This window comes from Mustela nigripes, chromosome 2 (assembly GCF_022355385.1).
Source record: "Mustela nigripes isolate SB6536 chromosome 2, MUSNIG.SB6536, whole genome shotgun sequence".
NCBI classification, from domain to species: Eukaryota; Metazoa; Chordata; class Mammalia; order Carnivora; family Mustelidae; genus Mustela; species Mustela nigripes.
Window position 1 is genome coordinate 71,495,151 of NC_081558.1, and position 26,383 is coordinate 71,521,533.

Below are 26,383 nucleotides of genomic sequence, written 5' to 3' on the forward strand. Positions count from 1 at the left end.
AGATGGCATTTATATCAACTGTGATTGCCAGGATTTGGCACAGTGGGTGAAGCAGGTCTTATTTGAAAATCTGGGAGGTAGCCTGTGGGAGTTAGTACAACAGGAAGCAGCTCAAGGGGTAGCTGCCTTGTCCCAGTTCTCAAAAACAGAGGAAGGCATCCCCAACAAAAAGAGGAAGTGGCCTGTATTGTCTCACCTCAGCCAACAGAAGGCTCTCCTCCCAAACTGGTTTTCTTCAGAGCTCTTGGGCCTGCCAAATTACCCCTTTTCGTAAAATGAAGAATATCCAACCGTGGCCTTTAAGAAGTTGATGAGTGAGCAGGAGATGACGGTCGACCAAGAGAAGAGAGGCACGTAGCTCCCAGGAGACAGAAAGATGGAGAAGGAAGGAGCTGTCTCTCTTCTGGCTCCTGTTCCATTTCCCACTTCCAGGCCCCAGGGCTCAGCTGAATTAGAAATCAGACTAAAGGGACACTGGGTGGCTCAGCTGGTTAAGTGGCTGCCTTCGGCTCAGATCATGATCCCAGTGTCCTGGGATTGAGTCCCACATCGGGCTCCTTGCTCAGCGGGGAGCCTGCTTCTCCCTCTGCCTCTGCCTACCACTCTGTCTGCTTGTGCTCACTCTCGCTCCCCTCTCTCTCTGACAAATAAATAAATAAAATCTTTAGAGAAAAAAAAAAGAAATCAGACTAAAGACATCTGTGGTACGCCTCAGGGAATTCCCAGTAAGATTGAAGGACTTCCTCAAACAAATACAGGGTACTGTTATTGATGAATTTAACAAAAGTCCAGAGCCTCCAAGAAAAGGCAATCTGTACTCACATAACCCGTTAAAGCAAGAGAATGCTTTAACATTTTAAGAGTTGTATCAAAAAATGATTAAAGGGGTGCCTGGGTGGCTCAGCGGGTTAAGCCGCTGCCTTCGGCTCAGGTCATGATCTCAGGGTCCTGGGATCGGGTCCCGCATCGGGCTCTCTGCTCAGCGGGGAGCCTGCTTCCCTCTCTCTCTCTCTGCCTGCCTCTCTATCTACTTGTGGTTTCTCTCTGTCAAATAAATAAATAAAATCTTTTAAAAAAAATGATTAAAATATTGCAAAAGAGAGGTCCTGCTTTCAAGTATTGGAGTAAAGAATTTTTTGTACCCTCTTCACACACACACATATCACACATATACATCATCATCATCCTGAAATTTTAGAACCCTGGTGACAAGGAGTAAATCTGTTCATTTATTCATACTTTCAACAACTCTTTACTGATTGTCTACTATATTGTAGGTACAATGTGCTTATAGTTCATTAATGAAGTCCTTACAGTTCTGATAAATAAGTAAATTTGATATTATGTTAGGAGATAATAATAAGCAAATGTTATACTATCCTAGAAGGTAGTGTTATATGGTAAACAGAAAGGCAAGCAAGGTAAGAAGAATCTGAAATTGCAGGTATGAAGGTTCAAGTTGTTGTGTTACATGGGTAAGTCAGGACAGACCTCACGGAGAAGCTGAGATCTGAGCAGAGACTTGTAGGAGGAGTGGGAGTCAGCCAAGTGGCTGTCTGGGGGAAGATACTGGATTGGGCAGCTCCTTGCATCCTTCAAGGCAGAGGAAACAGCTAAAGCAAAGGGATAAACAGTTTAAGGAACAGCAGTGGGGCCATTGTGCCTAGATGTGAGAAATCGATGGAGGGAATGGAGCAAAAGAGTTTAAAGAGAAAGTCAGGGCCAGCTTTATGGATCATTGTAAAGACACTGGCTTCTACTCTGATTAAAAAAAGGACTCACTACAGGACTTTGAGTAGAGGAGTGGCAAAATCTGGATTATATATATGTGCATATATGGGTATATGTGCATATGTATACATACATAAACAATTTTTTAAAGATTTTATTTATTTATTTGAGAGAGAGCACGAGCACAGGGTAGGGAAGGGCAGAGGGAGAGAGAAGCAGATTCCCTGCTGGGCAGGGAGTCCAGTGCGGGGCTCGATCCCAGGCAGTCGCTTACACTGACTGAGCCATCCAGGTGCCCCTAAGTATTGACCTGGCATATATATATATATATATATATATATATATATATATTTTTTTTTTTTTTAAGATTTTAAGATTTTATTTATTTATTTGACAGATAGATCACAAGTAGGCAGAGAGGCAGGCAGAGAGAGGAAGGGAAGCAGGCTCCCTGCTGAGCAGAGACTGGCTTATATTTTTAAAGGATTCCTCTACCTGCCATGTCAAAGAGCTTTTTAAAGGAATTTAGGCAAAGACAATAGCTTGGCCCAAGGTGGCATCAGTGGATGAGTGATAAGAAGTCAGCTTGTGGGTATATTTGGAAGGTAGAGAATACAGGATTCCTAATGGATTCAATGTGGGGTGTGAGAAAAATAGAGAAGTCAAGAATGACTCAGGCAAAAAGGAGTTGCTACCCACCAGGAAGGTCTTGGGTTGATGAGTCTTTTCTTGGGAAGGTCAGAAGTTCAGCTTGGAACATGGTGAGTTTGAAACATGTTATTAGACACCACTCCAAGTGGAGATGTGGAATAAGCAATTGGATATATCAACTTAGAGTTCCACATGGAGCTCTGGGCTCCAGAGGTAAATCTGGGAGTTTTTATCATACATTTGGGATTTAAAGTAATGAGACTGGATGAGATTACCAAGGGAGTATAGATGGATAAGAGGAACAAAGATATAGCCCTGCAGTCCTTCAACATTAGGTGGTAAGGAAAATGAGGAAATGGTGAAGATTAAGAAGGAGCAGGTGGTGAGGCAGGGAAAGAACTAGGAGAACATGGTAACCTGGAAGCCATAGGAAGATAGATACCCACAAGGAGTGACCAATTGTACCATGTGCTGCTGATAGGTTAAGAAAGACAAGGATGGAGAATTTAACACTGGATTTAGCAAAAAAGAGGTTATTGATCACAAGTATAAAAGTAGTCTCTGTGGAGTCAGACAGGTAAAAGTCTAACTGAAGTGGGTTATAAGGGCAAGGGGGAGGAAGAATTGAAGACACCAAATAAAGACAACTATTTTAAAGAGTTTTGCTGTTAAAGAGACGGAAGAAATGAAGCAGTAGCTGGTGAAGAAGTAGAGTTGAAAGAGACTTCTTTTCCTTTTTTTAAAGATTTTATTTATTTATTTGACAGACAGAGATCACAAGCAGGCAGAGAGGCAGGCAGAGAGAGGGGGGAAGCAGGCTCCCCACTGAGCAGGGAGCCCGACGTGGGGCTCGATCCCAGGACCCTGAGACCATGACCTGAGCTGAAGGCAGAGGATTAACCCACTGAGCCACCCAGGCACCCCACTTTCCTTTTTTTTAAAAATGGGAGACCAGCATGTTGGTATGTTAATGGAAATGATCCAGTGGAAATCAATAAATGATTATATAAAGAAAGGCGGGGAGAATTGTTGGAGCAATGTCCTAGAGTTGAGGAGAAGGATGGAATCTAGCATGTAAGTGGAGAGACTGCTTTACTTTAGGAGTATAGATTATTATCCTGTGATAATTGGGAAGAAAATTGGTATGAGAGTATAGACAGTGGAAATTGGAGTGAATGTGTTAGTGAAAATCTGTGGAAGTTCTAGAGGCCTCCAAAGAGCGGAAAAGAGGAACATATAACAAAAGATTAGGAATCAGAATGTCTTTGAACTTCTCAGTGGCAATATTAGAATCTAGCAGATAAGGCGTCAAGGCCTTTAAAAAGCCTAAGGGAAGGTAATTTGCAACAAAAGAATTCTATACTAAGCCAAACTATCATTAAGTGAGTATAAACTAAGAGCATTTTCAAACACACAAGGTGTGCTGGATATCATTTGTTTGTCCCTCCAGATCTACCTTCCACCCTTCTTTATCCTTCTTTGTGCTCTGGGACGTAGACCTGCATGTATTGCTTCACTTGAATTCTCTTGTCCTCCAGCTTCTGGTTGGGTTTGGCCAACATGGCCAACTGGCAAGATATGAGGGGTCAGAAAGAGAGAAGTCAGTGCTGTGTTTCTTTACTGAATTCACAGACCTTATTGAGAAATTCTTTCCTACAACTGCAGCTCTCTCTGGATTCTAGTAAACAATCTTCCTCTTTTTCCTTCAAGCCTAAATCTTCCTGCTCCTCCTAGCCCCATCTTAATACTGTCCACACCTTTATAAATAGTTCCTTTGTTGAGCTTTCATCTAGCACCACCTCAAGAATGCCATTTTTTCCCTGGCAGATCCTGGCTGGATATCTCAAAAAATGTATCCATACATCTTTCCTCACCAAACTCTTGGGGGGAAGTTTGCCTATAAGATAAGAGAAGAGGGGGCACCTGGGTGGCTCAGTGGGTTAAAGCCTCTGCCTTCGGCTCAGGTCATGATCCCAGAGTCCTGGGGTCAGGCTCTCTGCTCAGCGGGGAGCCTGCTTCCTCCTCTTTCTCTCTGCCTGCTTGTGATCTCTGTCAAATAAATAAATAAAATCTTTAAAAAAAAAAAAAAAAAGAAGATAAGAGAAGAGAATGAGGCAAAGGAATTCCCCCGAAACAATGGCGAGAGAAGATCCCATGATGACAGCTCCATATTAGGCACACAGAACAACCAATTCAAATTGAAGCAGCTTAGATAGTTCTTAAAAATGTGTTTAAGAGGGGTGCCTGGTAGCTCAGTGGGTTAAACCCTCTGCTTTTGGCTCAGGTCATGATCCCAGAGTCCTGGGATCAAGCCCTGCATCAGGCTTTCTGCTCAGCAGGGAGCCTGCTTTCCTTCCTCTCTCTCTGCCTGCCTCTCTGCCTACTTGTGATCTCTGTTTGTCAAATAAATTTAAAAAAAAAAAAAGGTTTAAAAAAAATGTGTTTAATGGGACGCCTGGGTGGCTCAGTTGGTTGGACAACTGCCTTCAGCTCAGGTCATGATCCTGGAGTCCCGGGATCGAGTCCCGCATCGGACTCCCAGCTCCATGGGGAGTCTGCTTCTCTCTCTGCCCTTCTCCTCGTTCATGCTCTCTCTCACGGTCTCTCTCTCTCAAGTAAATAAATAAAATCTTTAAAAAAAAATGTGTTTATGATGAAGTTGTCCAAATACCTAATGAAAACTTTTAAACCATTAGGACAAGAATCCGAGACTAAATTACAGTTAAGCCTAGAAATCTAAGCAAATGAAAAACCAAGAGAATTATTAATTTTGGATGTAAGAAAAAGTTGGGGAAGAAAGAAAAGTAATCATAGTATAGGAAATAACTCAATTGTAAATAGCACTTATCTAACAAAAATCCCAAGGGACTGCTGGATTCTTCCCTTTTATAGACTTCCTTCAAGTTTCCCTATTTTTGTTACGTAGAGATTTCTGTAGAAGATATTTATCATAACAGCAACAAGAATTGCCAGGACATTTATTCTAATGTAATTTGGCATAGGCCATTTAACGGGTTAGAAAGTCAAAATATCAATGTATCTACCTCCTACCTGTGGGGTAAATTACTTAATTTTGCCAATTCTTTACAAAGTATGAGGATTGAAAACCATAACACATGTGCCTGGAGTATACGAGGTACTCATAAATGACCACTCTTATTAGCCATCTTAATGGAACAACACTGGATAGGGATATTATAAAACTACGCAGAATACAACTTTGACCTCGGTATAAGTGGGTAGTTGGGCATCTAGAAGTCATGGAGCATTAGAAGCCTGAAACCATTATAAAGTTAATACTTCCCAGGTTAAGTAAATATGATACAGAACTAACAACTCTGTTACAACAAAATTGGGGGAAACAATGACCTGACAACAAAAGATGACTGAAGGAGTAAAGTACAGAAAGTGAACCAACTCTCAGAGAGGCCCAGTGCAGTAAACAGCCCTCCTTTACATCAGTGACTTAAAACACTCAGGTTCCCCCAGAAGTCCTTGTCCTGCTTGTCACCATAGAAAGCCTGGGATCCCAAGACTAGATTCTGGTTCCTTTCCTAATCATATTAAACAAACTAACAAAAAATGAAGAGCTTTAACTGCAGGAATTCATTAGGCCTATCAGCTCCAGGGGTTGGTGAGATGTAAATGGTTTGAACCATAAAGGAAAACATTAGTCATTAAAAATAAACATGTATCAAGCATTCAAGATTTGTCAGTCACTGTTCTAAGCCATTTTACATGAATCATCCCATTTAATCTCCATAAAAATCCTAGGTCCTTTTATCCCCGTCTTACAGGTAAGAACACTGAGTCTCAGGAGAGGTGAAGAAAATGGCCTATGATTGCTGATAGAGTTGAATCTCAACTCAGATTTGCCTCCAAAACCCTAGGCTACTAACAGCACTGTTAACCTGTAACTAAGACAGTCTTAGTGGATTTTCCCACTCGCCTAACAACAACGATCAGATCACATATTAGCAAGCAATCTTCAAATATGACAGCAATGATGTACAAAGGGCCACACCATCAAGTTTTGACAGAAGGGGAGTTATTTTAGGGCTACTTTAGGTTCTTTGCATCTGTGTATGCCCAGTGCCAACTGCGCCTGCCATAATAAGTGCTGAGTAAAACGTCTGTTGACTGGCTGTATGGATGACTCACCTAGCGGGTCTTGTCAATTCTCACGCGGGGCATCTCACTCGAAAACATCGAGGCTCCTATTAAAGCGCCCCGTCAAGCCTTTTACTGTCACGCAGCTCTTAGTGGCCGGGGGGGAACCTGCTTCAGATATGGGGCCAAGACTGAGGAACACGGCACCACGTGAGAATGCAAAGTAGAGAGCCCAGAACTCCGGGACCCGGGTTACACTCCGGACTCCGGCTGCACAAAGCCTCTTTGACGGCGGGGCGGCCCATTTCCCTCTTGGCGCAGGGCAAGTGCGGGTATAGGCGGGTGACCGCCGCTCAGCCTGAATGGGGGGGGGGGGGGGGTAATGACAGTGCAGGAATTCCACGCTAGCTGCGGGGTTCGTAGACCTGACTGAAGAGTGGGAGGGAGCACTGTTCACCTGACACACCCCAACCCGCTCTGCTGCAGCCAGAGCTGCGGGTGGGGCGGCAGGAGACTCCTCTGCACGCTGAGACCTGTATAAGCCGGGAAGTAGCACAACCACCGGCGAGGCAGCCCGCGCACGCGCATTCCTTACGCGCGTTCGACAGACTGCAGCGCACGCGCGGTGCGTCCTCCCTCGTTCGGTCTGTGCCCGCAGAGCCCGCGGCTCCGCCCCCGCAGGCCCCGCCCCGCTCCCGTGTGCCGAATGCTCCATATCCGGGTTCCCGCCGTCGCCGCCGTCGCCGCCGCCGCCGCCACCGCCGCCACTGCCGCCACCGCCGCCGCTTCCCTCATTCAGCTTTGCCGGGAGTGGTGTGATTCCCGACCAAGATGGCGGCTGTGGGGCGAGTCGGGTCCTTCGGTTCCTCTCCGCCGGGATTAGCCTCGACTTACACTGGGGGCCCCTTGGCTAACGAGCTAACGTCGGGCAACGGCGGCGCCGCAGCGGGCGACGACGAGGACGGGCAGAACCTTTGGTAACGACCCCACCCTTCCCTGGGTCCCCGCTGACACTCCCGGCCCTGCGGACACCTCGGGATCCCGTGCCGAGGCCACTGCGTTCTCGGCAGCCCCCGCCCAAGCGCGCCAAGGCCGAGTCCGTCCCTCCCGCGGTGGGGCCGCGGTCCCCGGCCTCAGCGTGCGCCTTTGCTCCCTGCTAGGTCCTGCATCCTCAGCGAGGTCTCCACCCGCTCGCGCTCCAAGCTCCCAGCGGGGAAGAACGTACTGCTGCTGGGTAAGTGTCCTCTGCCTCGCTCCGCCCCGCCCGGCCCCCACCCGGGCCCGGGTCGGGGTCCGCCCGCCCGCTCGCTCGCTTTGTGCAGACAGGCGAGCCTGGCCCCGCCCCGCCGCCGGACCTGTCGCTGACAGCTGGGGGAGAAGGCGAGCGGGGACCCAGGCCCCGGTACCTGCGGGGACCCGCCCTCCCCAGAGCCCTTCCTCCCCTGGATGTGGATGTGGAGGTGGCCCTGACAGTCTCGCATGGGAAGGACAAACGCGGTAGCCCATCTGACGGATTCTAGAGGCTTGGGAATTACCTCGAAAAAAAGGATGGTTTCTCTTTCATAACAAAAATTGCTAGCAGGAGGCTCTTTGCAAGGGCTCCAGTGCAAATGGCATACTTATTAATATTTAATAGCTGACTCTGTGTAATTGACAGAGAAGCTAGAAATTGAGACCTGGTAATCGTGATAAATGTTCTTACTTGATTCAGCTTTTTTGGGTACAATGGCCTCGTGTTGCCAATGCCTTTTTAACTGTCACTTATAATTCTGAAATTTGTAAAGGGCAGTAGAACACCTTACTAGTCCAGTCCCTTCAGCCAAATAATTTTAATAAGGAGAAATGGTCTAATGTCTCATTCTTGTTCTGTAGCTCCTCTGCTCCCTGGAAGTTATGTATTTTGTCTCTCTTTACTGATTTCTTAGGGTGGGCGTATTGGACATTCAGGGAGAATAAATCACAGATTCACATTTTCTCAGGCTTAGCTCCTGAGTCATTTGCAGAAGACATTTCTTATTCTTTAAGTGCCAGATATTGACGATTGCTTATAAAATGATGGTTAAATTTTAAAACTTTGATATTGGTGTCTCAAGACTGTTTTTCTGTACATCTAAAAACAGGAAAGGAAACAAAGAAGTCAAATGCTACATGACAGGGTCTATTTTAATAAAAATGTTTAGATAGAGACAAATTACTTTTTTTTCCTGAATTGCTGCCAATCTAGAATATATAGGATTCTTGATTGATGTTCATTACTACATGGAGCTAGTTGAAAAATTAGTTTTTACCTCGTTTTTAATATGATTAAAACTACCTACTGCTTATTAACCTGTGTTCACTCACAGCCCTATGATCTTAAACAAGTTCCTTGATATCTGTAAACCTTGGTTTCTTCATCTTCAAAGTGGATATTGTAGAAACAATAATGTCTTCCTCCTAGAGTTATGGGGAGGATTGATGAAATAATGCTTATGAAGTGATAACAGCACGGTGACTTTTTGTGATGGATTTCTCTTAACTGAATTAGAAAATCTTTTATCAGAATTCTCTTTTTGAAAATTGAATTAGTGTCCACATTAGTGATATTTATAGGGCAGAGATGGATTAGGGTCCAAATTAAAAAAAAAAAAAATCCCAGAAAATAAGTTTACTAATTTAAACAAATTACTGTTAGCTGCTAAACTAAAATGGACTTAATGTGACCTCATTGAAGTGGGTTTTTTTAATGACTCTAAGTTCAGTAAGACTTCTTTTCAAATACTACTGTTACAAGGTTAAGATTCTTGAACTTTCTTTTCATTTTGTAAGTTCCTCCCAATTACTTCTATGCATTAGATGTTACTTAGAGGATTCTGTTTGTAGTGAAACAAAAGTGACAGTTTATTCATTTTTGATGTCCCTGATGTGCTGAGGTTGTACCAGGCTTTTTTTGTTATTGTTTGTTAACCCTTTTTTTTAACCTGCTTGATACTGGATCCCTGTATGTGACTGAGTATACTTAGAGACCCCAGACACTTGTGTCCTTCCATACTTAGACTAAATTTCCTTCTTCAGAGCCTGATAGTTTGTAAGGCTCCATCTAGTATAAAATTATACAAGCTTGAAATTAAAATTTTTTCTTTGAGTACTGTTGGGATATTCATCAAAGTCCTTTTCAGCTTTAGAAAAACAGATTTTTACACTGATTACATAAATAGGGTTAATTTTTTAAAAACATCTCTAAAGATTGCTTAAAGACGTTTTACCATCACATGTTACAGCAACATTTAGTCTGTGCTGGTGGAGGGAAGAAATACATAAATAGGTATTGTGGTTTTCTTTGTTACGAGTTTGAGGGTACTAAGCAGGAGGATGCTTGGCCTTAATGTGTATTTCATGAATTACGGTGATCTCTGGAGTCCTGTATTTAAAAAACAAAATCTGAGGCTGCAGTAAGGTTTTACATTTCCAGAAACAACCTAAAATAGGACAGTGATCAAAGCTTGCTTATGTTCCCCAAAACAAATTGCAGTTTAACCTTAGCTTGCTACGTGGCCTCCCCTCCCACTCCCTATGGGGGTGAGAAGAGGATGAGGACCAGTACTGTATACTGTATGGGCCATTCTCAAAGCATTTTCATGTAAATCTTAGTGTATCTTCTCTGCTGTGCCCCTTCTTTCACCACCTCCAAATCTGAGAGGTAGATGTTAGTACCAATTTATGGATGAGATAATGAATTTTAAAGACCTGTTAAGTGAGTTTTCCAAGGTCACACAGCTGTTAAGACCATGTGTTCCTGACTCTGGCATGGCTTTCCTTGCAAGGAAGGGAGGGCCACACATTCTTCCTACTGTGTAACTTTTTTAAAAGACTATCTTTGAGTAAAAATACTAGTAATTATTTTAAACTAAAATCCAAATATTTGTTGGATTCTAGGATGCAGCTTATTGAGGGACACCACTGTGGCCGTGGCATTCGTGTTTAAGCAATCATTTAATTTACCTAGGCCTGACCTGTCATGAAATGCAGAAACACTATGACATTAGTGCTTAACCATTTTCTCTCTTGAAAGATTTTGAGAATGGGCTTCAGTCAAGTTTGTTTTTAATATTAAAGGCAAAACTTCTCATGCACGTATTTTAAGTAGGATTTAACTTACCAAGTGCCCTTTGAAGAACTATTTTTTTCTTTACCCTTTTTATTTAATCAACTTTTACCTCAATGATTGTAATTATATTTTAATTGCTGCTTTTTAAAGGGCACTTTCTCCACATCTTAGTTACTTTTCCTCTGTTTTGTTAAGGAAACTCCCTAAGGAAAATAACAGTACCTAACATTTATAGAGCACTTACATGTACTAGCTATGTAAGGATTATGTACAGCATTTGATTATCCCCTTAAAGATCAGGAAACAAACACAGAGCTGTTGAGTAAATTGCTGTAGGGTTACACAGCTAGAAAGAGTGAAAATCAGGAATCTAAACTGTATAGCCTACCTCCAGAGACAGGATTCTTTTTTTTTTAAAGATTTTATTTATTTATTTATTTGAGAGATAGAGCATGAGAGGGGAGAAGGTCAGAGGGAGAAGCTCTCGCTGAGCAGGGAGCCCGATGCAGGACTTGATCCCCAAACTCCGGGATCATGACATGAGCCAACGGCAGTGCTTAACCAAGTGAGCCACCCAGGTGCCCCAAAGCCAGTATTCTTTTTTTTTTATTTTTAAGATTTTATTTATTTATTTGACAGAGATCACAAGTAGGCAGAGAGAGAGAAAGGGAAGGAGTCTCCCTGCTGAGCAGAGAGCCCGATGTGGGACTCATCTAAGGACCCTTGGGATCATGACCTGAACCGAAGGCAGAGAAAGCCAGTATTCTTAACCTATATACTGAACTGTCTCCCTAAAGGAAACGAGAGCCCTCTTTGTAGGAGAAATAATGTGTTTGCAGTTTATATTAAGGAATTTTGTCTGATTCTCGAGATGTATCTATTTCATTGCAAAAAATCCCATTGAGTTAATTAAATTAATTCATTAGTACTAAGATTCATATATAATCTTAGCTTCCAGCACAGGACCTGGCTTATAAATAGAACATCAGTATAACTTTCTGATTTGGGGTCAACATAAATTAATGAAAACTAGTTGGCCCTTTGGTAAATCATGTAAGCCTCATCTTTCTCGTCTGTAAATTAAGATATTTGGATTTAGTGATTTCTGAAGGCTTGTCTGATCCCACATTCTTTAATTCAAGTTTTAAAGCTTGTGGGTTATTAAATATTTTTAAAGAACTATTTTGAGGATATATTGCAGTTAGACTGAAATTAAGAAAGTATTTCCTTACAGATGTGGGCTGTTTGACTGTACCCAGGGAGGAAATTTAGAGCCTTCTATTTCTCCCTGAAGGCACTAGTCCAGGATTGTGTACAGCCAGCAAAGCCCCACAAAATGCTGAGCATCTTTAGGCAGTGTGTTTGAAATAGTCTTTCTTACTCAGGAGTAAAACTAGCTTCTTTAAGCTTGAATTATTGGTAGGAAACCTAAAGATACATAGCGAAACTCAAGATCTGTTCACAGAAGTAACTTCATGTGAGGAGCGACTGAAAATAATGAGACTGTCCACTCTGAAACCATTAACTTATGAGGAGCTGGGATTAAAGATCATCAAGGTTCCATGACTTATGGAAGTTACAGATTTTGATCAGTTGAAGTATGTTAATGCTGTTTTCTGAAGTAATTTGTTATGGGATATGCTACAAGGAAGAGAATACTACCACATATTGGATATGGATATGGGTGATATTGGATTGGTAGTTTTCAAAGAACTAACAAAATTATTCAATGCTTGTTAGGTGCTACCACTGTCAAAAGTAAACCATGTATAGAGTGTTTTAAGACTCCAGTGACAGTGGTATTTTACAGTGGTCAGTCAGTGACCTATTAAGTAAATGGCCAGATAGTAAATAATTTAGGCTTTGTGAGCTATATGGTCTCTGTCTTAAATAACTCAACTCTGCCCTTGAAGCTCCCAAGCAGCCATAGACAATACATAGATGAATGGGTGTGGCAGTGTTTAACAAAACTATTTACAAAAACAGGCAGCACACAGTTTTGTGTGCTGGTTTGTGGACCCTTGCTTTAGGGTATTATGGGCATCAGTTTTATCAATAAGCACAGATGCCAGTTAATAGAGTTTTCTGGGTCATGGAGTATGATGTTTGGTGCAGAATGAATGATGATGAGCTTTCATTTAAAGTATCATTGTTATTCCAACTAGAGGTATAGTCTGAACATAGGTTTAAGAGGTGTTAAGTGGAGTTCATATGTTTCTTCCAGTGCTGAGAGATCAGCTCAAGCACGAGTGAACAAGGGCACAGCTTTGAGATAGGAAAAAAAGGACTCAGCAAGTGGGTGATCATGGACTAATTTGCGGGGCCTCATTTTACTTATAAAATCAGGGAGTAGCTGTTAGGAAGGCCTCACAGATTATCTCTTTATTCATTTACTCATGAAACATTTATTAGAACATGCTGCGCATAAAATGCTTTACTGGAAAGCATTTCCATCTGTGGAAAACAGAGTTAAATAAGATTCCATCCCTGCCATCTAAACTTAAAGTAGTAAAATCATATATGTCAGTATGAAATGATTACTAAATAGGTCACATAAAATTTTGCGGAAAAGGTGATATCTGAGTGAAATTTTGCGAAGTTAGATGGGAGAACACTGTGGGCTGCAGACGAAGGGAGCTTGTTGCAATAGCTAAAAACCTAGTGGAAAGGCCAGGGCAGCTCAGATATGGTGGGATCCTGACCTACAGGCACCAGATCTGAGAGTCTGCCCTTCCTACCTTCCCCTGAAGCTGTGGGGTTGTGGGTGAATTACAACCTACTGATCTGTTAATAGAGATTCTTTCATACTTACTGGGATTAAAAGAACTAAAAGAAATTATGTCTTAAAGCACTTTCCTCTCAGAATTGGAAGTCACTATTTTAAATTGTAAAGTAATACATGTTTCTTATCAGAGAGAAAATATTATGAAGATAAGATAATGAAAAATAACACATGATCCCACCAACTAGATATAGCAGTGTTCATTTTTATCTATGTGTCTATATTTGTTTTTTTTTTTTTTTAATTTTTTTAAAAAGGTCTGGGGTTTTTTGTTTTTTTTTTTTTTGTTTTTTTTTTTTTAAGATTTTATTTATTTGTCAGAGAGAGAGAGCACACGCTGGGGGAGTGGCAAAGTGGGAGGAGAAGCATCTGCCTTCACCTGTGGTCATGATCCCAGGGTTTTGGGATCCAGCCCTGAATCAGGCTCCCTGCTCAGCTGGGAGCCTGCTTCTCCCTCTCCTTCCCACTTGTGCTCTTTCTTGCTATCTCTGTTGAGCAGCAAGGGGAGAAGATGACTCCCTGCTGAGCGAGGACCCTGGTGCCAGGACTTGATCCCAGAACCCTGGGATCATGAGCTGGAGGCAGACGCTTAGCAGACTGAGCCACCCAGGCATCCCTGTATTTGTTTTTTAAACAAATTGGTTTATACCTTATATACTATTTTGAAATCAGATTTTTTTTTTAACTTAATCGGGTTTTGTTTTGTTTTTTGAAGACAGTAGATATGGGTTCCTTCCTTTTAGTGACTGAATAATATATATGGTTATGCCATAATTATAATTGATGGGTAGACAGATTATTACGGTTGTATCTAATTTTCCACTTTTCCAATAGTATCTTTGGGATAAGTTCCTAGAAGTTGAATGGCTGGCTCAAAAGTATGTATCTTTTTATATATTACCAAACAGTCTTGGGAAAGTTATGCCATTTTACATTCCTGCCGTCAGTATATGGGAGTACTTGTTTACCTAGCACCATTACTAACACTAAGGATTATTCGCTTTAATCTTTACCTATTTGGTAGATAGGTTAAAAATTGGCATCCTATAATTTAATGACATTTGGACTATAGAATACATATATTTATTGATTAAAAACTATTTAGTGTGACTTACAGGAGCCTAGGAACTGTTAATAACCATTGAGATTAGCATTTATTGGCTGTGATAGATCTTTATTGAATTAAATTCAGTGGTTTTCAGTTCATGTCTAATTAGTCTGAGCAGGTGAGGGCAATGATAAAGGATGAATTCTGTTTTTTAATGTGGATTACTGAATGATGATATTCAAAGGTAGAGCTTTGGCCAACAGATGGGATGGGAACATTCGTGTTAAATGCCTATTGCTTTATTATATAACATGTTCACTCTTTTATAGAAGAGCGTTTTGAGCCCCAGGTTACACAACTGAGCTGGGATTCAAAATTGAGTTTGTCTGACTTTCTGCTATGCAGGTGCATAGCAGGTCCCCGACATTAGAGGAATGTAGTCTGGAACAGCCATGCATACATGTTTACTTAGAACCACTGGGTGCAGTTGCTGCAGCTGATTAACAGCCTCTCCCTGTTCTTGCCTGCTGAGGCAAGGGAGGAGATGCTCTTTGTGAGATGGAGAGCAGACCAAAAGCTCGCACCCTGCCTGGGTCATCCAGATAACCTGTGGGAGGCCACATAGCAGGTATGAGCCCAAAAGATTCCAGTGAAGACCCTTCATGTCTCTTATCACCACAGCTTTCAGATAAAATAGGATGATTTCTTTTTCTTTTTCTTTTTCTTTTTCTTTTTTTTTTTTTTTAAAGATTTTATCCATTTATTTGACAGACAGAGATCACAAGTACGCAAAGAGGCAGGCAGAGAGAAAGAGAGGAGGAAGCAGGCCCCCCAGCAAGCAGAGAGCCTGATGTGGGACTCAATTCCAGGACCCTGGGATCATGACCTGGGCTGAAGGCAGAGGCTTAACCCACTGAGCCACCCAGGCGCCCTAGGGTGATTTCTTTTACATCATGCCAGGCCAAATAAAAAATGTCAGCTTCACAATGTTGATCCCTCACTTGGATAAAGAAGGAACATGGAAGGCTAGAATTCTTTCTATTCTAGCCATGATTATCATGATACTGTAGGCATTAATGAATCCACTATAGCTATGGAGATGTGAATCAAAGCTCTCCATAGATAGCAGATACCAGGCACACAAACCTGTGCACAAGAAGAGCACAGTGTCTCAGCCTTCCACCACCACAGGAAAGGAACCTGGGAGAAAAGGGAGGCAGAATACCGCTTAATTTTCTTTTTGTCCCCCCTGTTTATTACCATTGAAGACTAGAAGCTGCTCCAAGTACAATGGCAGTGTTTACAGTGTTGAGTAGTATTGCTGGATTCTAATCCTGACCCTTCTTTAGCAAATTGCTTAATCTTTCAGATTATGCTATTTACCTTTAGAATTATCATATGGATTATAGGAGATAATGTTTGTAAAACATTTCTAACAGCGGCATACACTGGAGGTGTTCAAGATAGCTATTATTAATGTATTATGAGTACTTAAGTGTTTTTCTTTGCTCATTTTCATGTGATTCTTGGTTTTTGGGTGTGTGTGTGGGGGGGAGGTTTAGATTTTATTTGAGAGGGTGAGAGAGAGCAACAGAGATAGCGAGAAAGAGCACAAGTGGGGAGGAGAGGGAGAAATAGGCTCCCAGCTGAGTGGGGAGCCTGATTCAGGGCTGGATCCCAGGACCCTGGGATCATGTCCTCAGCTGAAGGCAAATGCTTAAGTGACTGAGCCACCTTGATGCCTTTGATTCTTGTTTTTGTATTATCTTTTTAAAACACTGTTGATGTCTTATAAAAGAATTTTGTTTTTGTTGTATCACTGACCAAGAAGTAATGAATTGGTAATAGTTACAGAACTTTAAGTCCATCACCATAAGTTTTGTCTGCTTTTACCCCCCCTACTGAGAAGATGGGGAGCAAATGGAAATACTGGACTTGTCGAGGTTTACACACTAATTGTGATATTGTTACAGTTAGAAATCACATCTTCTGAATCTTCCTATTTCTAAATCTGTTAATTAAATTGTCATTGTAAAGTTTATGAACATGACCTCTGGTGTTAAATTAGAGATCTGTTGGGGTGATAAAACAGTATCACAAGCACACCTTTATCCCTATACTGTTTTGGTAGAGTTTACAGACTTTCTTTTGTAATCAATTCTGTTAAATTTGTGCAAAAAAGAAGTAAGAATCGATGGTTATTGTTTCATGCTAAAACTGAAGTTCTTTGGGGGTACCTGGTTGGCTCAATTAGTAGAGCATGTGACTCTTGGTCTCAGGGTTGTAGGTTCAAGTCCCACATTAGATGCAGAGATTATTTAAAAATAAAATATTTTGGGCGCCTGGGTGGCTCAGTGGGTTAAGCCGCTGCCTTTGGCTCAGGTCATGATCTCAGGGTCCTGGGATCAAGTCCCGCATCGGGCTCTCTGCTCAGCGGGGAGCATGCTTCCTCCCCTCTCTCTCTCTGCCTGCCTCTCTGCCTACTTGTGATCTCTCTCTGTCAAATAAATAAATAAAAATCTTTTAAAAAAAATAAAATAAAATCTTTTAAAAAATTAAAATAAAACTGAAGTTCTTTTAAGTGCGTGGATTTTATACTTGGTTTACAGAGAGTGACTTATTTGAATAGCACCCAGACATAATTTGGGATATGGGCTTATTTGCTGTGGGGAATTTCACTGTAATCTAATCAACAAGTCTTTCCTCCTTTGGTCCATCCATTAGGACAGTGTTGGCCTGTAGACTGTTTTTGTACGGCCAGCAAGCCAAGAATTGTTTTGTTTCTATCTTTAAAGATTTGAGGGTTAAAAAAAAAAAAAAAGATCAAAGGTGATTTTTTTTTTTTTAAGATTTTATTTATTTGACAGAAAGAGACAAAGTATAAGAGGGAACACAAGCAGGGGGAGTGGGAGAGGGAGACATGGGGCTGGATCCCAGGACCCTAGGATCATGACCTGACCCAGAGGCAGACACTTAACGAGTGAGCCACCCAGGTGCCCCCTTTGTGGCTTTAATAACTTAGGAGAATTTTAAGATCCCATTCTAAGTGATTCTAAGAAGTGTTTATGTGATTTTAGTGGTTTTTATCAATTATTGTTGTACTTAATGCCCCTTAGTATCATAAAGTCACACAAATATTCCTATATTTCTCGGAGGGTTTTGTCTTTTCTCCTTTCATTTATGTATTTAGCATCAAATACTTTCTTTTTTAAAATTTTACTTTTTTTTTTTTTAAAGATTTTATTTATTTATTTGACAGACCGAGATCACAAGTAGGCAAAGAGGCAGGCAGAGAGAGAGAGAGAGAGAGGGAAGCAGGCTTCCTGCGGAGCAGAGAGCCCGATGTGGGACTCGTTCCCAGGACCCTGAGATCATGACCCGAGCTGAAGGCAGCAGCCCAAACCACTGAGCCACCCAGGCGCCCCAAAATTTTACTTTTTGATACCCTTCACCCATCATTTGAATCATCATTCAAAGATGAATATCTGATAGAGACCTTATGTGAACTGCAAAGCCTAAAATATTTACTCTTTAGTCCTTTGCATAAAAAGTTTCCTGGCACTTGAATGAGGACATAAAACTAGTCCTGTTAGAATATAATTTGATCTAATGAAATATTTCAGTTTGTTTTAAAAACATCTGTAAAATATGCCCTCTTTTAAAAAATCTAATATAAAATGAAAATTTAGATAAAATGTTTAAAGATTAACTTTAGCATCATCATTAAAGTGTTCTTTATAGGAGGACTTTCAGCTTTGTCTGTTTAAATGGGAACTCTCAGTACTTGTATAAGTGTATGTTTACAGATCATTAACTGTTTGGCTGGCACACTTAAAGCTAGGATGTCTGTTTCACTGCCAGCTGAAGGCAGAGGAACTGAAGATAAAGCTTTCTTACAGTTTGTACGTGACGGGTAGATGAATTCTTTGAACATTTTTGGAAGTCACACAGGCCTCATTGCCCTGCTTGCCACTTTAAAAATGTATTAATTGCAGAGAATAAAGTATTTCTGTAGTTATTTTTCTTTTATTTTACTGTTCAAACCATCAGGTTCTGTGTTTTTTCCAAAAATAACTTGGAATTTAGTGATTTTTGTTTTTTGAATGGTTTGGTTATTAGAGACAGTTTTTCGTTTGTTTATTTTTCTCCGTGTTCTCCATGGTTCTTTATGTTTTGTTGGGTTTTTTTTTTTTAAGATTTTTATTTATTTTAAAAGAGAGCAAAAGCGAGAGAGAGCACAGAGGAAGAAGGAAAAGTAGGCTCCCCGCTGAGCAGGGAGCTCAATGTGGGGCTTGAGCCCGGGACCCCCAAGATCATTACCTGAGCTGAAGGCAGATGCTTAACCGACTGAGCCACCCAGGCGCCCCCTTTGTGGCTTTGATAACATAGCAGAATTTTAAGATCTCATTCTAAGTGATTCTAATAAGTATTTATGTGATTTTAATAGTTTATATCATCGATTGTTGTGCTTAATGCCCCTAGTGTCATAAAAGTCACCCAAATATTCCCATATTTCTGTTTTGGGTTTTTGTTTTGTTTTTTTTTTGGTTTTTTTTTTGTTTTTGTTTTGTTTTGTCTTTGCACCTTTCCTTTATTTATTTGGCATCAAATTCTTTCTTTCTTTCTTTTTCTTTCTTTTTTTTTTTTTTAACTCTTTGACATGCTTCACGCATCCTCCCGTCCCCCATAATCTCCAGTCTGTTCTTTGTATCTCTAAGCTAGAGCTTTTTTGGTTTTTTAGATTCCCCACATAAGAGAGATAATTTGTCTTTGACTTATTTCACTTAGCATAGTGCCCTCAAAGTCCATCTATGTTGTCACAAATGGCAAGATTTCATTCTTTCTTATGGCTGAATAATGTGTATCTCACATCTTTATCCATTCATAATTGGACACTTAGGATGTTTTCTTATCTGGGCTATTAGAAATAATGCTGCAGTCAACATGAGGGTACATGTGTCTTTAAGTTAGCGTTTTCATTTTTTTTAATAAGTACCCCAAAATGGAGTTGTGGTTTCATATGGTAAAAATATGATCAAAACTTTTAATTTTGGGGCGCCTGGGTGGCTCAGTGGGTTGGGGCCTCTGCCTTCGGCTCTGGTCATGATCTCAGGGTCCTGGGATCAAGCCCCGCATTGGGCTTTCTGTTCAGCAGGGAGCCTGCTTCCTCCTCTCTCTCTGCCTGCCTCTCTGCCTGCTTGTCATCTCTCTCTGTCAAATAAATAAATAAAATCTTTAAAAAAAAAAACTTTTAATTTTGGGGGAAACCTTATACTGTTTTCATCAATGGCGGCACCAATTTACACTCCCCAACAGGGCACAGAGGTTCCCTTTTTTTTCATAGCTTCTCTGACGTTTGTTTTTTCTTGTCTTTTTGATACTAGCCATTCTAGCAAATGTGAGGTGATATTTCACTATGGTTTTGATTTGCATTTCCCTAATGATTAGTGATACTGAGCATCTTTTCATGTGCCTGTTTGGCATCTTTGTCCTGGGAGAAATGTTTGTTCATGTCTTCTGCCCATTTCTTAATTGTATTGTTCCATTTTTTGCTAGTTGAATTGTATGAATTCTTTATGTATTTTGCATTTTAACTCCTTATCTAGAGATACAACTTGCAAATATTTTTTTCCATTCAGTAGGCTGCCTTTTTATTTTGTTGATGGTTTCCTTTGTGGTGCAGAAGCTTTCTAGTTTGATGTAGTCCCACTTGTTTGTTTTTGCTTTTGTTGCTTTTGCTTTTGCAGTCAGATTTTAAAAAATCATCGTCAAGACCTATGTCAGGCAGCTTACCATGTGTGTTTACTTCTAGGAGCTTTATGATTTCAGATCTGATGTTCAAGTCTTCAGTCCATTTTGACTTAATTTCTGTGTGTGGCGTAAGATAGTGGTCTAGTGTCATTTTGCATCTGGCTGTCTAATTTTCCCCAACATCATTTATTGAGGAGACTGTCCCCTTACCCATTGTATATTCTTGGCTCCTTTGTCATAAATTAGTTAACATATATGCTTGGGTTTATTTTTGGGCTCTCTGTTCTGTTCCATTGATGTATGTATCTGTTTTTATGCCAATACATACTGTTTTAATGACTGTAGCTTGTAATGGAATTTGAAATCAGGGTGCATGATCCCTCTAGCTTTGTTCTTCTTTCTCAAGATTGCTTTGATGTATCCAGGGTCTTCAGTGGTTCCATACACATTTTACGATTGTTTATTTTATTTCTGTGAAAAATGCCACAGGAATTTTGATATGGATTGCATTGAGTCTGTAGATTACTTTGGGTTTAAAGCCAAATAAGCCCCATTGCCCTGCTTGCCACTTTAAAAGTGTATTAATTGCTTAGAATTAAGTATGTATATAGCTATTTTTCATTTGTTTTATTTTAGTTTTCAAGCTATTAGGTTCTGTTTTGTTTTCCAAAAATAACTTGGAATTTAGTGACTTCTGTTTCCTGAATGGTTTGGCCAATAAAGATGGTTTTTAAATGTCTATCAATGCCAAGTATAGGTATCCTCCATTTTAATATTTTCCAGCCCTTCTAACTGCATAATTGAATAAAGAGAAGGGGTTCATGATGGACTTTCTAATATTGTCAAACATAGCTCATCTTGGCTGTGGCAAGGCAGCTGAGTACTGACAACTCAGTCCGAGCTTTTCCAAGTCCTCATTAGACATCAGATCTGCCAAGGCCTTCATTATGAACTTCCCAGCCTCCAGAACTGTGAAAAATAAATTCTGTTGTTTAAAAGCAATCTAGCCTATGGTGTTTTGTTATAACAGCCCCAAAAGATTAAGACGACATGGTTTTTGTTTTTGCTGAGCAAAACAAATAGAAGAATATCCTATTCTTCTGTTAAGAATAGGATAATTTCTTATCTGTAAGTAACTTAAAAGCTAGGACTTTATATCCTGCTTACTGTTAAGAGAACTTGCCCAAAGAATATTTGTTAAATGAAGCAGGACAGACTTGGCAGACTTACACTGTGCCAAAGGCAACCAGTAAATGACCTGACACATGACACTGAAGTGTCTTCAGTGTGCAGTGTGTTGTTGGGAGTGTGAGGGACAGTGCTTAACTAGACTTACAGAGGAAAAGAACGCTTCCTAGAGCTTTCCTAGAGCAAACTCAACTGAGACCAGGATAAGCTGCGGTTATCCCACGTGTGAGAAGAAGGGAAGAATATCCCAGAAAGAAATGACAGCATGTGCGAAGACTCAGAGTTGGGAGAGAGCACCCACTCTAGTGCTCTGCAAGAAGTTGTGCATGGCTGGAGCCTAGCATGTGGGTTGTGGGGTATGGTGGGAGAAGGGCAGAAAAATGAGGTGGCTTTTGGAAGGAACATTGAGCTTTATTGTGCAGGAGCAGCAGAAAGACCCTGATGGTTTGTCCTGACATCTTATGAAACTGCCAAACATGTTAAAGCAATTTTACAGTGAATACTCATATACTCAAACGTTGATTCTACCATTAAACTTAACTGTATTTGCTTTATCACATGAGCGGCTCACTGTTCCACCCCTTTTGTTATGCATTACAAAGTAAGTTGCTGATGCTAGTTTACTTCCCTGGAAATACTTCAGCTTTTGTATATCGTTAACTAGCATACCCTGAAGGGTTTTAAGAGGGAGAAGTGGCGTAAGGAAGATCACTTAGCTGCAGCGTGAGCAACGTATTGGTGTGTGGTGCGAATTTAGTGGATGTTCAGTTTTGAGTATGCTTGTATAGTGAGAGGAGAACCAAGCAGAGGCCATGGGTTAAGTGCCTAAAGACATAAAAAGAGAAAAAAATTGTCTAGCAAATAATCTGATTAGAAGATGTATATAACAGTAGAACAATTACATCTACAATTACATCTTTGTAATACCAATAGCATTTTTCACAGAACTAGAATAAACATCCTAAAATTTGTATGGAACCACAAAAGACCCTAAAGAGCCAAAGCAATCTTGAAAAAGAAAACACTGGAGGTGTCACAATTCCAGACTTAAGTTATATTACAAAGCTGACATCATCAAGACAGCTTGTTTGTTTCTAAAATGGCACTGGAACAAAAATAGACATATAGATCAACGGAACAGAATGGGATACCCAGAAATTAACTTTCAACTGTATAGTCACTTAATCTTTGATGAAGCAGGAAAGAATATGCAGTGAGAAAGAAGACAGTCTCTCTTAACAAATGGTGTTGGGGAAACTGTAAAGCAACATCCAAAAGAATGGAACCGGACCAGTTTCTTACACCAAACACAAAAATAAATTCAAAATGAATTAAAGACCTAAATGTGAGACCTGAAACCCTAAAAATCTGAGAAGAGAGCACAGGCAGTAATATCTCTGACATCAGTCATAGCAACATTTTTCTAGATATATTCCCTGATGCAAGGGAAGTAAAAGTAAATATAAACGTTTGGGATTACCTCAAAATAAAAAGTTTCTGCATAGTGAAAGAAATAATCAACAAAACTAAAAGGCAACCTACTGAATGGGAGAAGATATTTGCAAATGACATATCTGATAAAGGTTAGTATCCAAAATACATAAAGAATTGATACAACTCAACACCCCCCCCAAAAAGAATAATCCAGTTGAAAAGTGGGCAGAGGACCCCCCCCCCAAAAAAAAAGGCCAGAAGACATAAACAGACATTTCTCCAAAGAAGTCAGACAAATGGTCAAACAGACGTATGACTGATCATCAGGGAAATGCAAATCAAAACTACAATGAGATATATCACCTCACACCTGTTAGAATGGCTAAAATCAACAATGTAAGAAACAAGTGTTAACAAGGATGTGGACAAAAAGGAACCCTCCTGTACTGTTGGTGGGAATGCAAACTGGTACAGCCACTGTGGAAAACCGTATGGAGGTTCCTCACAAAGTTAAAAGTGGAACTACCTTACTGTCCAATCATCACACTACTGTGTATTTACCCCAAAATACTAATTTTTTAGTATTTTTACTAATACTGATACTACTAATACTAATACTAAAAAAAGCACTAATTTAGAGGCATACAGACACCCCTACATTTATTGCAGCATTATTTCCAATAGCCAAACTATGGAAGGAGCCCATCAATAGATAAATGGATAAAGAAGATACGCATACACACACACACTGAATATTATTCAGCCAGAAAAGAATGAAATCTTGGCATTTGCAATAGGATGGATCAAAAATAAGTCAGTTAGAGAATGACAAATACCATATGATTTCATTCCTATGTGGAATTTTAGAAACCAAACAAGCAAAGGGAAAAAACAGACAAACCAAGAAACATATTCTTAACTATAGAGAACAAAGAGGTGATTACCAGAGGGGAGATGGAGAGAATGAGTGAAATAGATGAAGGGGATTAAGAGTTCACATTTATTGTGATGAGTACTGAGTGATGTAAAAATTGTTGAATCACTCTATTGTACACCTGAAACTAATAATAGTTCTGTATGTTAACTATATTGAAATTAAAATAAAGAACTTAATAGAAAATACAAATAGCAAGAAATTATGTGATTTAAACTTGGCACTAGTTACAGAGCACCTGGGTGGCTCAGTATTTAAGCGTCTGTCTTCAGCTCAGGTCATGATCCTGGAGTCCTGGGATCAGTGTCCTGGGATGGAGCCCTCCACTGGGCTCCCTCAGAGAGGAGGCAGCTTCTCTCTCTGCCCCTAGCCCCTGCTGGTGTGCTTACCCACACACATTCTCCCTCTCTCTCAAATAAATAACAGTCTTTAAAAAAAAAAATGTTGGTACAAGTTTAAAAACTTTAAAACTAGGCTAGCTATTCATGTTTTGGTAAGGATTTTTTTAATATTAAAAATCTGTTTAAATACTACATATTATTATCTCATGAACTTTAGTTATTAGCAATATCTTGTTAATAGTATTTATAGTAAAGTTGAGTTTCTTAGATATAAGGACTTATTCCTGGAAAATATTCATGAGTTCTCTGAAAATTTAAAAATTGTTTTCATTTTCATGTTAAACTTCAAAAAAATTATAAATGTCTTGGATCTTTTCTGAATGAGCATCTTGCCACAAGATTGCAGTACTCCCTTCTGCATAGGTGCTTACAGTTCTGTTGGTGACAAGCTGAGACCAAGTAAGGCAGACAGAACAGAGAGAGGACACATGGATCTGTCAAACTCCAAAGAAAGTATCCCAGAGCAGTACTCTATTCAGTCGTATTGGCCAGAGTGGTTCTTTTTATGAACCATTTTCTAACATATCATAGCAGTAAGTATCACCTTAAACAGGCAATAAAAAACTCGTCATTAAATAAGTACTTCTTTTTCAGTGCTATTTTTGCAGTGTACTATTAAAATGGACCAACAAAATAACAGATTGGGTTGAAGATAGTAATATCTATGATAATGACAATGATTATTCCCATGATGATCCATCATGCTTAAAATAGAAATAATAAAGTTAACTAGTGAAAAATATATGTTTCTACTCTTAAACCCAGCACTGGCATTTAATTTTAGCAAAATATCATTTGTTATATTGATTGTGATTTGAATTTTATCAATCCTATAATTTTTATGGCATTTAATTTATAATGTTTTCAAGTAGTTGTTCAAGAACTATAAACAAAAAGAATTTAAATCATTTCTATCTAGTCATCTCAGTATGTAGGAGCACTGGACATATTAAAAATAATTTAAATCACCATGTGAGGCGATCTATAAAAACTTTCTTTTAAAAAGTCTGAATAGGCAAAGCAGAGGATTTTTAGGGCAGTGAAACTATTTTGTATGATACTGTAATGGCAGAATACATGTCATTATACATCTGTCAAAACCCATATAGTGTACAACACCAAGAATGAACCCTCATATAAACAGTGGACTTCAGGTGATAATGACATGTTAGTGTCAGTTCACTGTAATAAATGTACTACTGTATCAAGGGTGGGGGACGTTGTATAGATGTGGGGACAGGATATTAAAAAATTCAGAGAATTTCTCGCCCAATTTTGCTGTGAACCTAAAACTCCTCTAAAAAACAGTTGATTGGGGGCACTTAGAGACTCAGTTGTTTGAGTGTCTGACTCTTGTTTTCTGCTTAGATCATGATCTCAGAGTTGTGAGATCAAGTCCTGCATTGGGCTCTGTGCTAAGCATGGAGTCTGCTTACAATTCCCTCTCTCTTCCTCTCTCTCTGCCTTCCCCACCACTTGCACATGTATGCTCTCTCTTTAAAAAATAAAAAAGAATTAAAAACCCCAAGGTTTATTAATTTAAAAAATCCCAAGTTTATTCTATAACTAGAAAGTAAAAAATCCAAGTGTCGCTTATGACAGACTACTTTCCTGAAAAGAATTCTCTAGATTAAATTGACACCAGCTGAAAACTGATTATCCCGCAGAAACAGTATTACATATTATAGGCAAAAACTTAGTGCCCAGACTTGTAATAGAAGCTTTTAAATTGATTCGTGAAATCAATAAAATATCTGATTTTCTAAAGTACCTATGCATCCATAAAAATAGGTGGTAACCGATAAAACTTGATTTTATTTAACCCAGGATTTATCTTTTCTCTTTAATTCCTACTTTAGATGTTAGAAAATGAAAAGATACCTTAAAAAGGGTCAAAATCAGATGGATTTATTTCAATTTCTTTTTAATATTTCAAATGACTTAAATATAAAGGTTTCTGAATTTTAAAATGTATACTTACAGATAAGCATAAGCAAAAGACCCAAACCATAATAATATCACCTAGAAATAGTCACTGATTTGATTATCTCTAGTGGTGATACTGTGGAGTGGTTCTTCAGTGTAGAGCATCATAGGAGAAGGGAGGAAAAATTGAATGGGGGAGTAATCAGAAAGGGAGACAAACCATGAGAGACTCTTAACTCTAGGAAACAAACTTAAGGTTGCTGGAGGGAAGGTGAGAGAGAAGATGGGATAACAGGGTGAGGGGCATTAGGGAGGGCATGTGATGTGATAAGCACTGGGT

At 39.9% G+C, this 26,383-nt stretch overlaps 1 protein-coding gene across 1 annotated transcript in view; it reads left to right on the forward strand.

Annotated features, from left to right (window-relative positions):
- The first annotated feature begins 7,148 nt into the window (after window positions 1-7,148).
- Window positions 7,149-26,383, forward strand: part of DYNC1LI1 (dynein cytoplasmic 1 light intermediate chain 1) — a 41,672-nt gene continuing 22,437 nt past the window's right edge. Inside the window, exons 1-2 of the mRNA XM_059390778.1 lie at window positions 7,149-7,469; window positions 7,653-7,726. Of these exons, the coding sequence (XP_059246761.1) occupies window positions 7,324-7,469; window positions 7,653-7,726 (220 nt within the window). The 5' untranslated portion in view covers window positions 7,149-7,323. The remainder of the gene's footprint in view (window positions 7,470-7,652; window positions 7,727-26,383) is intronic.